This window comes from Melanerpes formicivorus, unplaced genomic scaffold (genome assembly GCF_026170545.1).
Source record: "Melanerpes formicivorus ecotype bairdi unplaced genomic scaffold, bMelFor1.0.p_v2 SCAF_124, whole genome shotgun sequence".
Taxonomy (NCBI): Eukaryota; Metazoa; Chordata; class Aves; order Piciformes; family Picidae; genus Melanerpes; species Melanerpes formicivorus.
The window spans coordinates 1071942-1085301 of record NW_027142476.1 but is presented as its reverse complement, the minus strand read 5'-3'; the positions used below and the strand labels follow the sequence as shown (position 1 = coordinate 1085301).

The 13360-nt window shown below is 51.6% G+C and overlaps 1 protein-coding gene across 1 annotated transcript in view; it reads right to left on the bottom strand.

The window, feature by feature from the left end:
* The window catches only part of LAMA2 (laminin subunit alpha 2), a 252291-nt gene that overhangs the window by 61737 nt on the left and 177194 nt on the right, over positions 1 to 13360 (bottom strand). The window contains 5 exon segments of the mRNA XM_068167889.1: positions 1291 to 1450; positions 4169 to 4302; positions 6971 to 7114; positions 8559 to 8713; positions 12762 to 12944. Of these exon segments, the coding sequence (XP_068023990.1) occupies positions 1291 to 1450; positions 4169 to 4302; positions 6971 to 7114; positions 8559 to 8713; positions 12762 to 12944 (776 nt within the window).

Below are 13360 nucleotides of genomic sequence, written 5' to 3'. Positions count from 1 at the left end.
ATGACACAAAGGCTTTAAACATCAGTGGCTTCCTTGAAGGACCAGACAACTCCATGGCTTTAGGAAAGTGCCACAGTGATGTGACTTTGTTTTCTCAGCTGGGATGTTAGAACACATGATGGCAAGAACTTGGCCTCCCCCCCTCCCCCCAAATAATTTGTCTTATAGTTCCTATGCTGTGTCTGAACACAGCAGATCTGTTTAAAACTCTGAACTGCACACCCAGGAGCCATACCAAAGTTAAAGTCATAGAATCACAGGATGGTCCAGGCTGGAAGGGAGCTCCAAAGCTCATCCAGTCCAAGCCCCCTGCAGTCAGCAGGGACATCCCCAACTAGATCAAGTTGCACAGAGCCCTGTCCAGCCTCACCTTGAATATCTCCATGGATGGAGCCTCAACCACCTCCATGGGCAACCTGCTCCATGTTCCACCACCCTCATGGTACAGAACTTGTTCCTCACATCCAATCTCAATCTGCCCTGCTCTAGCTTGAAGCCATTGTGGGGACAGGCTGGGAGAGTTGGGGCTGTTCAGTCTGGAGAAGGCTCCAGGGAGACCTTAGAGCAGCCTACCAGTACCTGAAGGGGCTCCAGGAGAGCTGGGGTGGGACTTGTGACAAGGGCTGGGAGTGACAGGATGAGAGACAATGGCTTTGAGCTGGAAGAGGGGAGACTGAGACTGGAGATGAGGAAGAAATTGTTTCCAGTGAGGATGTGAGACACTGGCACAGGTTGCCTGGAAGGCCACAATGAGGTCTCCTGGGAGCCTTCTCCTCTCCAGCCTGCTCAACCCCAACTCTCTCAGTGTGTCCTCACAGCAGAGCAGTTCCAGCCCTCTGCTCCTCCTCCTGGCCCTTCTCTGGACACCTTCCAGCCCCTCCAGATCCTTCCTGGCACAGAGGCTCCAGAACTGGCCCCAGAGCTGCAGCTGTGGTCTCAGCAGAGTGGAGCAGAGGGGCAGAATCCCCTCCCTGGCCCTGCTGGCCACACTTCTCTTGCTGGCTTTGAAAAAGCAGATCAAAGGGAGAGAGTACAGCAAGCCAGAGAGGCCATGCATGGCTTGAATGATCACTGAACTCTGCAGTACTGAGCCCCTTCCAGCCACTGATGATTCATTAACTGGTGGAATACATTTCAAGGGCTCTTGTTTAGGGCTAACCAAAGGAAGCAAACTCATTTAGCTGCCTCTAGATAGAAAGCTGGGAGGAAGAGAGCATAGCAGAGCCTGGAAGGTTCTAAGGAGAACAGAGAAAAAGGTGACAGAAAGGTTGCTGATTTTCTTGGAATTACCTTTATCTTCCCAGTCAAACCACCAACAAACAGCACAGCATTAGCATCCACATCCAGAATGGTGTACCCAGGTGGGGAGGCTGCACTGAATGTCGCTGGCACAATGCTGGCTTTGGGACCATCCAGAGCTCTCACTGATATTGTGCCATTTTTCCCAGTCCTAGAGATAAAAAAGAAGCCATCAAATAGAAGCATGCAGAGGACAGGAGGTAAATCAAGGGCAGGAGAAGTCTGGGTTAGATGGCATCTTTTCATAGAGACATTGTGGCTTTGATTATCATAGGACCACAGAATCATAGAACCAAGCAGGTTGGAAAAGACCTCAGAGATCACCAAGTCCAACCTATCACCTAATACCTAACACCTCCTGACAACTAAACCATGGCTCCAAGTGCCACATCCAAGCCCCTCTTGAACACCTCCAGGGACAGGGACTCCACCACCTCCCTGGGCAGCATATTCCAGTTCCTAGAGACTAAATACTATCTTCTACATTTTACCCTAAATCAGATGCTTGGTTTGGTTTGGTTCTTGGTTGGTTTTTTTGGGGAGGGGGGTTGGAGTTGTTTTGTTGCTTTTTTCTTTTCTTCATGGAAACAGACTCCTCACCAATCCTGATGAATCTTTTTCTTATAGAGTCATAGAATCAGCCAGGTTGGAAAAAGACCTCAGTCCAACATCAAGTCCAACCTATCATCTAATCCCTAACACCTCCTGACTACTAAACCATGGCTCCAAGTGCCACAACCAAGCCTTTCTTGAACACCTCCAGTGATGGAGACTCCACCACCTCCCTGGGCAGCACATTCCAGTGGCCAATTCCTCTTGCTGGGAAGAACTTTCTCCTCACCTCCAGCTTAAACCTCCCCTGGCACAGCTTGAGACTGTGTCCTCTTGTTCTGCTGCTGGGTGCCTGGCAGAAGAGACCAACCCCCACCTGGCTACAGCCTCCCTTCAGGGAGTTGGAGAGAGCAAGAAGGTCTCCCCTGAGCCTCCTCTTCTCCCATAGCCCAGATCAGAGTGCTTTGTTTCCTTTCCCTCATTTTTGACTAGATTATCTATTCTGTGTTTAACCCCATGCAAAATTAACTCTAATGATGCAGGAATGTCCAGACAGGAGACCAGGGAGTCCAACCCCCTGCTAGAGCAGCTCCATCCAGCTCAGGCTGCACAGGAATGTGTTCAGTGCATTTTGAAAGCCTCTAGAGAAGGAGACTCCAAAACATGCCTGGGCAGCCTCGTCCAGGCCTCCAGCTGCACCCTCAAAGTTTCTCCTTAAGGTCAAGTGAAACCTTCTGTGTTATAGTTTGTGCCCCTTGGCTTCTCACTGGGTAAGTTTCTGAGCTGCAAGAATGGTCAGGGATTGACACAGGCTGCCCAGGGAGGTGGTGGAGTCCCCATCCCTGGAGGTGTTCCAGAAACCTGTGGCCATGGCACCTGGGGACAGGGTTTGGTGGCCATGGTGGGGTTGGGTTGATGGTTGGACTGGATGATCCTGCTTTGGCTGGATCACCTCTGGAGGTCCCTTCCAACCTCTACTGTACTGTGAGGGCTTTTCCAACCCAAACCATCCTATGATCACTGAAAAGAGCCCAGCCCCACCCTCATAAGCCCCACCCTTTAGCTATTTAGTGTATACACTTTTGGCAGCATTGGACACAGGCTGAAAAGCTTTCATGAAGGCAGAGCAGAATTTCTCAGAGTTATACAACCCCTTCAAACACACACAAAAAAAGGAGGCAAGAAAGGTAAGCATTTCACACAAAGCAAACATTTCACCCAAACCTCCTTTGGCAGGGGGATTGCACTCAATGATTAAGTTTAGTATCACAGTCTCACAGTGTCACCAAGGTTGGAAGAGACCTCAAAGATCATCAAGTCCAACCTGGCACCACAGACCTCATGACTACTAAACCATGGCACCAAGTGCCACATCCAATCCCCTCTTGAACACCTCCAGGGATGGGGACTCCACCACCTCCCTGGGCAGCACATTCCAATGGCTAACAACTCTCTCTGGGAAGAACTTTCTCACCTCCCCTGCTGCATCTTGAGACTGGTTTACTGTAAGGTAAGGTAGGTATGGTTTACTCTAAGAAGACCCTGGATGAGGCCCTTGGTGCCATGGTTTAGTTGATTAGATGGTGCTGGGTGAGAGGTTGGACTTGATGATCTCTGAGGTCTTTTCCCACCTGGTCTGGTCTATTCTATTCTATTCTATTCTATTCTATTCTATTCTATTCTATTCTATTCTATTCTATTCTATTCCATTCCATTCTGTTCTAGTCTAGTCTGTTTCTGGAGGTCCCTTCCAACCTCTATTGGTGAGGGGTCTGGAGCACAGCCCTGTGAGGAGAGGCTGAGGGAGCTGGGGTTGCTTAGCCTGGAGAAGAGGAGGCTCAGGGGAGACCTTGCTCTCTACAACTCCCTGAATGGAGACTGTAGCCAGGTAGTCTCTTCTCCAAGGCACCAAGCACCAGAACAAGAGGACACAGTCTCAAGCTGTGCCAGGGGAGGTTTAGGCTTCACCTTAGAAAGAAGTTCTTCCCAGCAAAAGATATTGGCCTTGGGATGTGCTGCCCAGGGAGGTGGTGGGGTCGATATCCCTGGAGGTGTTTAGCCTGGATGAGGCACTTAGTGCCATGGTCTGGTTGGGCAGTTAGGGCTGGGTGATTGGTTGGACTTAATGACCTTGGAGGTCTCTTTCAACCTGGCTGATTCTGTGACTGTGTGATTCTGGGTGGTCCTGTGATTCTGGGTGGTCCTGTGATACTGTAACCTGAGGTGTGCAAGCTGAGAGTGGGACAGGAGCAGAGCCAGCTCCCTGTGGTCACTTTGCCTCCAGGAAGCCAGTCTTGGAGGTGAAAGCTGCACTTGCCTGGAAGCCTCAATGCGGTACCAGAAGCCGTCATCGATGGCCAGGTCTGGGTACTCCACGCGGCCGACGCCGGAGCCCACGTCCCACAGGAAGCTCACCTTGCCTCTGCGCATCTCCACGGCCAGGAAGTCAGTCTGCATGGGGAACAGGGAGAGAGAAGCACTGCCATATCCACTGCAGGAAGCTGCCAGAAGTCTTCCTATTTCTGATCACCTCCTCAGGCATCACCACCCTCATACACGGCCAGGGAGCATCACCAGTGCTCACACTGAGCGTGAAGGAGATGCGAGGGAGGGGATTCTCTCTCTCTGCTCTGCTCTGCTGAGACCACAGCTGGAGCTCTGGGGCCACTTCTGGAGCCTCTGTGCCAGGAAGGATCTGGAGGGGCTGGAAGGTGTCCAGAGAAGGGCCCCGAGGAGGAGCAGAGGGCTGGAGCTGCTCTGCTGTGAGGACAGACTGAGGGAGTTGGGGTTGTGCAGGCTGGAGAGGAGAAGGCTCCCAGGAGACCTCATTGTGGCCTTCCAGGATCTGCAGGGGGCTCCAAGAAAGCTGGGGAGGGACTTTTGAGGGTGTCAGGGAGGGATAGGACTGGGGGGGATGGAGCAGAACTAGAAATGGGGAGATTGAGATTGGCTGTGAGGAAGAAGTTGTTCCCCAGGAGGGTGGTGAGAGCCTGGCACAGGTTGCCCAGGGAGGTGGTGGAAGCCTCCTGCCTGGAGGTGTTTGCAGCCAGGCTGGATGTGGCTGTGAGCAACCTGCTGTGGTGTGAGGTGTCCCTGCCCATGGCAGGGGGTTGGGACTGGCTGAGCCTTGAGCTCCCTTCCAGCCCTGACAATTTTATGGTTCTAAACTTCTGTGAGTGCCAACCATGCTGCTAGACATAGTGATGCCACGACTGTAGCCATCATCAAGGGAAAGACTGAACTCAGGGTATCATTGTTCCTACAACATCCATTGGATGGCAGAAAGGTATCAGGATTCCAGGCTAACAAAGGCTGTCACCTGGCCTCTTTGTTTTGTATTAAGTAAATGAAAGACATAGTTCTAAATGCTAGAAATGGAATCCTTTGCCCATGGACTGAATTATTATTGATTGTTCTAGAAGGCTGTCTGCTATGGGGCTCATGGGAAATGGAATCATTAGTTATGATTATGCATGGCATTGTAGTCTAGGAGCTTTGACAGATGCACACCAGCCCATGAATGACTCTGGTTGCACTGTGAATTTTGAAGTTCTAATGGAATCCATGTAGAAGTCTCCCAAGGGACAGCAATGTGCCCTGGGGGCCAAGAGAGCCAATGGGATCCTGGGGGGCAGCAAGAAAAGTCTGGCCAGCAGGGCTGGGGAGGTTCTGCTCCCCCTCTGCTCTGCCCTGCTGAGACCACAGCTGCAATCCTGTGTCCAGTTCTGGGCTCCCCAGTTCCAGAGAGGCAGAGACCTGCTGCAGAGAGACTGAGGGAGAGCCACCAGGATGCTTAGGGGACTTGAGCATCTCCCCTGTGAAGAGAGGCTGAGAGCCCTGGGGCTGTTTAGTCTGGAGAAGAGAAGGCTGAGAGGGATCTGATCAATGTCTATCAATAGCTGAGGGGTGGGGGTCAAGTGGAGGGGGCCAAGCTCTTCTGGGTGGTGCACAGCAATAAGACAAGGAGCAATGGACACAAGCTGGAACAGAGAAGGTTTCACCTCAACATGAGGAGAAGCTTCTCTGGTGTGAGTGTAACAGAGCCCTGGAGCAGGCTGCCCAGAGAGGTTGTGGAGTCTCCTGCTCTGGAGCCTTTCCAGCCCCATCTGGATGTGTTCTGTGTGCCCTGCCCTGGGTGAGCCTGCTCTGGCAGGGGGTTGGACTGGATGATCTCTGGAGGTCCCTTCCAACCTCTAACATTCTGTGTTTTCACATTGAGTTAAAAATCAATCAATCAACATATCAATCAATTAATCATTCAATCAATCAATAAATTGCTGGTCATATTTCAGAAGTCCCTACAGTAATACCAAACCCAGCAAATATCTAGATTCCATTAGGCTCCTGACTACTGCTTTGAAGCCTGTAGGAGAATAAACTCAAATGCCTTTCCCATCTGTGTTTGTCAGCAGTGTGATCTGATTCTACGTCCAGAGAAGGGCAAGGAGGCTGGGGAGGGGTCTGGAGCACAGCCCTGTGAGGAGAGGCTGAGGGAGCTGGGGTTGCTTAGCCTGGAGAAGAGGAGGCTCAGGGGAGACCTTCTTGCTCTCTGCAACTCCCTGCAGGGAGGTTGTAGCCAGGTGGGGGTTGGGCTCTTCTCGCAGGCAATCAGCAGCAGAACAAGAGGACACAGTCTCAAGCTGTGCCAGGGGAGGTTTAGGCTGGAGGTGAATGGAATGGAATGGCATGGCATGGAATGGAATGGAATGGAATGGAATGGAATGGAATGGAATAGACCATGTTGGAAGAGACCTTCATGATCATCACATCCAACCTATCATCCAACACCACCCAAACAGCTAACCCATGGCACCAAGCACCCTATCAAGTCTCCCCGTGAACACCTCCAATGATGGTGACTCCACCACCTCCCCGAAGAAAGTTCTTCCCAGCAAGAGTAATTTGCCACTGGAATGTGCTGCCCAGGGAGGTGGTGGAGTCCCCATCCTTGGAGGTGCTCATGAAAGGCTTGGATGTGGCACTTGGAGCCATGGTTTAGTTGTCAGGAGGGGTTAGGTATTAGGTCATAGGTTGGACTTGGCTATCTCTGAGGTCTTTTCCAACCTGGTTGATTCAATGATTGAGCAAGCCTGACACAAAAAGCAGGAGACAGACTTACAAACTTGGCACTTCCAAGGTAGAAAAGCAGATTGTCAGCAGCCAGAGTCTTCACATTGAGCAGGATGGTGTTGTAGGTGCCCTTCTTTATCTCCGGTCTGTAGGTGCGGATGCAATTGCCTCCAGAGGACACAGACACTTTGATCTGCAAAACAAACACAGCAGAGGAGAAAGGATTCAGTTTCCTACTTACCATTCCAGTAACAGCTTGAGATGCTTCCACATCATTACCACAGTGTTACACTTTTTCCCCCTTCCTCACTGTTTCTGTGTGACATGACCCAGGTGGTTGCTTGGATATGCAGAGGAAGCAGAACAGAAGGGAACTGTATGGACTGGGGCAGGCTGTGGATGTGGTCTACCTGGACTTCAGCAAGGCCTTTGACACCATCCCCCCACAGCAAACTGCTGTCTAAGCTGTCAGCTCGTGGCTTGGACCACTACACTCTGTGCTGGGTTAGGAAGTGGCTGGAGGCTGAGCCCAGAGAGTGGTGGTGAATGGTGCCACAGCCAGCTGGCAGCCAGGCACCAGTGGTGTGCCCCAGGGAGCAGTGCTGGGCCCTGTGCTCTTTAACATCTTCACTGATGATCTGGAGGAGGGGATTGAGTCAGTCATCAGCAAATTTGCAGATGACACCAAGTTAGGAGCAGATGTTGGTCAGTTAGAGAGCAGAAAGGCTCTGCAGAGGGACCTTGCCAGGCTGGGCAGATGGGCAGAATCCAACAGGATGGCATTCAACAAGTCCAAGTGCCAGGTGCTGCACTTTGGCCACAACAACCCCAGGCAGAGCTACAGGCTGGGGTCAGAGTAGCTGAGAGCTGCCAAACAGAGAGGGACCTGGGGGTGCTGATTGACAGCCACCTGAATATGAGGCAGCAGTGTGCCCAGGGGGCCAAGAAGGCCAAGGGCATCCTGACCTGCATCAGGAAGAGTGTGGCCAGCAGGAGCAGGGAAGTCCTTGTGCCCCTGTACTCTGCTTTGGTTAGGCCACACCTTGAGTCCTGTGTCCAGTTCTGGGCTCCTCAGTTTAGGAAGGACATTGAGAGACTTGAAGGTGTCCAGAGAAGGGCAAGGAGGCTGGGGAGAGGCCTTGAGCACAAGTCCTATGAGGAGAGGCTGAGGGAGCTGGGGTTGTTTAGCCTGGAGAAGAGGAGGCTCAGGGGTGACCTCATTGCCCTCTACAATTACTTGAGGTGTGGTTGTGGCCGGGAAGGGGTTGGTCTCTTCTCCCAGGCAACCAGCACCAGAACAAGAGGACACAGTCTCAAGCTGTGCCAGGGGAGGTTTAGACTCGAGGTGAGGAGAAAGTTCTTCACCGAGTGAGTCGTTTGTCATTGGAATGTGCTGCCCAGGGAGGTGGTGGAGTCCCCATCCCTGGAGGTGTTCAGGAGGGGATTGGATGTGGCACTCGGAGCCATGGTTTAGTTAGTCAGGAGGTGCTGGGTGACAGGTTGGACTTGATGATCTCTGAGGTCTTTTCCAACCTGGTTGATTCTGTGATTCTGTGGTTCTATGAGAAGGAATGGAGAAGCAGCAAACGAAATGCCCTCCAGAGGGCAAAGCCCTGGTGGTGAGCGCGAGGGCTTACCGAATTGGCTTGCTTCCGGGCCTGGCTGATCAGCTCTTTGATCTGAGAGATGTTTTTGCCTAAGTTATCCTGCAGCTCTTTGATGGGCTTGATCTTCTCCAGCAGCCGGTCTGCTTCCTTCTCCAGGCTCTTGATGCTGGAATCTGCCTCAGCAACTTCACAGGAAAGAACAAGGCAGAGGTTTAGACATCGATGGGCAAGACTAAAACCAGGGTGGTTCTGCACAGGCAGTGCTCAGGGGATTGTGTTTGCTGCTAGGAGGCACACACAGAGCAGGAAGGCAGCTGAGCAGAGGGAGCTGGTGGGAGAATATTGGGAATCAAGTTGCAGTGGTGAGAGCAGCAATTGCAGGTGTTAAGGGCAGGGTTTATCCATCAGGATGATTGATTTGTGTACCAGGATGACACTAATGGCAATCACTGCCTGCAGCACAGCACACTTATGCAGGGCATATTCACTGTCTGCTTTTCTAAGCTCCCACTGGGAAGAAACAGAGCTATGAACATTGGTTAGTGTCTGTTAGTGGCTTCATGGGATCATAGAATCACAGAGTGGTTTGGGTTAGAAGGGACTTTAATGATCATCTAGTTCCTACACCCTGCCATGGGCTGGGACACCTCCCACCAGCCCAGCTTGCTCACAGCCACATCCAGCCTGGCCTTCAACACCTCCAGGCAGGAGGCAGCCGCAGCCTCCCTGGGCAGCCTGTGCCAGTGTCTCACCACCCTCACTGGGAACAATTTCTTCCTCATCTCCAGTCTCAATCCCCCCTCTCCCAGCTCAAAGCCATTGTTCCTCATCCTGGCACTCCCAGCCCTTGTCAGAAGTCCCTCCCCAGCTCTCCTGGAACCCCTTCAGGTACTGCAAGGCTGCTCTGAGGTCTCCCTGGAGCCTTCTCTTCTCCAGGCTGAACAGCCCCAGCTCTCTCAGCCTGTCCCCATAGGGGAGGTTCTGCAGCCCTCTGATCATCCTTGTGGCCTCTTCTGGACCCACTCCACAACTAGAATCAGGCTCTATGTTGCTCACAGGCTGAACATTCTGTGTGTGCAGTGAAAGTAAACTCAAACCCACCAACTGTAAACTGCAAGATTTGTTTGGGGATTTTTTTGTCTTGTTTTTGAGCTGAGCCTAATAATTTCCTAAGGGTATTCTGTCCTCTCTTTCCCTTTAAGCTTCAGATGATTTCTTTGCTTCTCAACACACAACCAGTGAACAATGTCCTCCTCCCCCCTTGGAGAGCTCAGCAGCAGATCTGAGGTTGGTTAGCATGAGGCTGGGGGTTTGTGTGGAGAACACTGAAAGGGACAGCCCTGCCATTTTCAGAAGCATGTGTAGTGAATTAAAATATTAGTAACAGCAGGAATAATCAATCATAGAATCCTAGAAGGTTGGAAAAGACCTCTGAGACCACCAAGTCCAACCTCTCCCCCAGAGCTCACAGCCCCAGCCCTGCTGCTGAGCCACTGCCACTACCCCACAGCCCTCAGCACAACAGCCATGCAGCTCTGAAACCCCTCCAGGGATGGGGACTGCAGCACCTCCCTGGGCAGCCTGGGACAGTGCCTGAGAGCCCTTGCTGGGAAGGGATTGCTCCTGATCTCCAACCTGAACCTCCCCTGGCACTGCTTGAGGCCATTTCCCTTTATCCTGTCACTTGTTGCCTAAGCCCACCTGGCTCCAACCTCCCTTCAGGGAGCTGCAGAGAGCAATGAGGTCTTCCCTCAGCCTTCCCTTCTCCAGCCTACACAACCCCAGTTCCCTCAGCTGTTCCTCACAGGACTCATGTTCAAGGTCCTTCACCAGCTTGGTTGCTGTTGTCTGGATGCTCTTCAGCAATCTTAGTGTCTCTCTTGTAGTGGGGACCCAAAACTGAACCCAGTACTCAAGGCATGGCCTCACCAGTGTCACCATGATAATAATAATGATACTAATGGGAATAATAATGATAATAATAAGGATTATGATAATGATGATGATAATCATAATACTAAATAATCACAGAATCATAGAATTAACCAGGTGGGAAAAGACCTCAGAGATCATCAAGTCAGTATCAGTATCAGTATCAGTATCACTAAAGTCCAACCTAGTACCTAACACCTAACACCTCCTGACTACTAAACCATGGCTCCAAGTGCCACATCCAATCCTCTGTTGAACACCTCCAGGGATGGAGACTCCACCACCAGGGCTCCAGTGGATAATTCCTCTCGCTGGGAAGAACTTTCTCCTCACCTCCAGCCTAAACCTTCCCTGGCACAGCTTAAGACTGTGTCTTCTTGTTCTGCTGCTGGGTGTCTGGGAGAAGAGACCAGCTCCCTCCTGGCTACAACCTCCCTTAATGTCCAACCTAAATCTCCCCTGGTGCAATTTGGCTGTATTTCCACTCATCCTTTCACTACAGACAAGACCCAACCCTCACCTCACTGCAACCTCCTTTCAGGGAGCTGTAGAGGGCAATGAGGTCTCCCCTGAGCCTCCTCTTCTCCAGCCTAAGCAACCCCAGCTCCCTCAGCCTCTCCTCACAGGGCTGTGCTCCAGACCCCTCCCCAGCCTCCTTGCCCTTCTCTGGACACCTTCAAGTCTCTCAATGTCCTTCTTGAGCTGAGGAGCCCAGAACTGGACACAGGACTCAAGGTACTCCATAGTAATAATAATAGTAATAGTGATGCTTAGAGAAAGGATGAAAGTCTGCACATAAAGTCTTTGAATAGTCCCCAGAGACTGATATGAAATCTTCAGGATGCTTCTTGACATTTGACACAAGTGAAATCAGTTCCCTAAGCCATTCTATCCCAGAGCTTTCAAAAAGCAGCTTTTGAATGCTCTCAGTGCCTGTGGGATGCAGAGCACCATGCAGAAGCTTTGGTGGTGAGCAGTGCCTCAACTTCAGCTGCAAAAGGCACGATCAGAGCAGCAAGAAAGGAAATGTACATACGGATTTCTGCAGGCACGGTAGGGAGAGAAGGAAGGAGAAAAGAACAGAAGATACAATGTCAGAGAGTGCTGTGAAGAGCTGAACAGAAAGGTAAAGCAAATGAATGGACAGCATTAGTGCAGAAAAATCCCAGTATCTTTCAGATCTTGCACCTAAAGCACCACAGAATGATTTGGTTTGGAGGGCACCATAAAGGTCACCCAGTTCCAAGCCCCTGCCACAGGCAGCGACACCTCCCACAGGCAGGGACACTTCCCACCAGCCCAGCTTGCTCCAGGCCTCATCCAGCCTGGCCTTGAACACCTCCAGGGAGGAGGAATCCAGAGCCCCCTCTTTCTGAAACACAATAGAAGCTGTATCTTCTTTAGCCTGTGGCTGTGAGATCCACATTTCTGGGCAGCCAGTTCCAGTATTTCACCACTCTCATTCTGCAGAACCTCTCCTGATGTGCAATCTAAATCTCCCCTGCTCCACTTTCAAACCATTGCCCCTTCTCCTATCCCCACAGCCCCTTCTGAACAGTCCCTCCCCAGCTTTCCTGTATGTCCCCTTCAGATATTGAAACACTGCTCTAAGGTCTCCCCAGGGTCTTCTCCTCTCCAGCCTGCACAACCCCAACTCTCTCAGTCTGTCTTCATAGCAGAGCAGCTCCAGCCCTCTGCTCCTCCTCCTGGCCCTGCTCTGGACACCTTCCAGCCCCTTCGGATCCTTCCTGGCACAGAGGCTCCAGAACTGGCCCCAGAGCTGCAGCTGTGGTCTGAGCAGAGTGGAGCAGAGGGGCAGAATCCCCTCCCTGGCCCTGCTGGCCACACTTCTCTTGCTGCAGCCCAGGCTCTGGTTGCACCACACCATCAGTGAGAGGAGTGAGGTGTTTCTCCCAGCACTGATTATCTGAGTGCCTGAAGACAAGCTTAACACCTGGAATTTTGCTTGAATCAAGGAGGGAATTGCCAGTCAGCATCTTTGATTACTCACCTCCTAAATACTTCCCAAACCAGCCTGTGGAACAAATCCATCCACTACTTGTTCATGCAGCTGCCAGGAGCTTTGTTTCCCTCCCCCCAGCTACCAGCAGCAGCCCTTGATAGTTAAAATTCCATTCCTATACAAAGTCCTTCAAACAGAAGTGATAGAGATGTCTTTTATCCCAGCACACCACTGCTATGTGAGTGAAATCCTGGAGGGCCTCTGCTGCCTTTTGAGCTGTGACATGAAAAGCACAACCTGAAACACCCCAGCACCAAACACCTCAGACAAGGTCTTACTGTTCTTCATGGGATCCTTCACCACAGCGTTCGTTTTTGCCACATCATCTGCAAGCTTGCTGTAGTTTTTCCTCAGGACCAGGAGATTCTGGTTGAGGTCTTTGATCTGGGCCAGGACATCATGTGCAGTGCTGTTGGCTTGGCTGGCTTTGTCTTTGGCTGCCTGTACCTTTAGAGCTGTATCTGCAGGGGGGAGAAAAGGATAATGAAGTCATTTTTAGAGTGCTGCAGTTTCCTTCACAAAGCTTAAGAACAAAGCTGGGTCCAAATAGAGGAGAGGAGAGGAGACTCAAGGAGAGGAGAGGAGGGAAGGGAAGGGAAGGGAAGGGAAGGGAAGGGAAGGGAAGGGAAGGGAAGGGAAGGGAAGGGAAGGGAAGGGAAGGGAAGGGAAGGGAAGGGAAGGGAAGGGAAGGGAAGGGAAGGGAAGGGAAGGGAAGGGAAGGGAAGGGAAGGGAAGGGAAGGGAAGGGAAGGGAAGGGAAGGGAAGGGAAGGGAAGGGAAGGGAAGGGAAGGGAAGGGAAGGGAAGGGAAGAGAAGAGAAGAGAATGAGAGAAGAGAAGAGAAGAGAAGAGAAGAGAAGAGAAGAGAAGAGAAGAGAA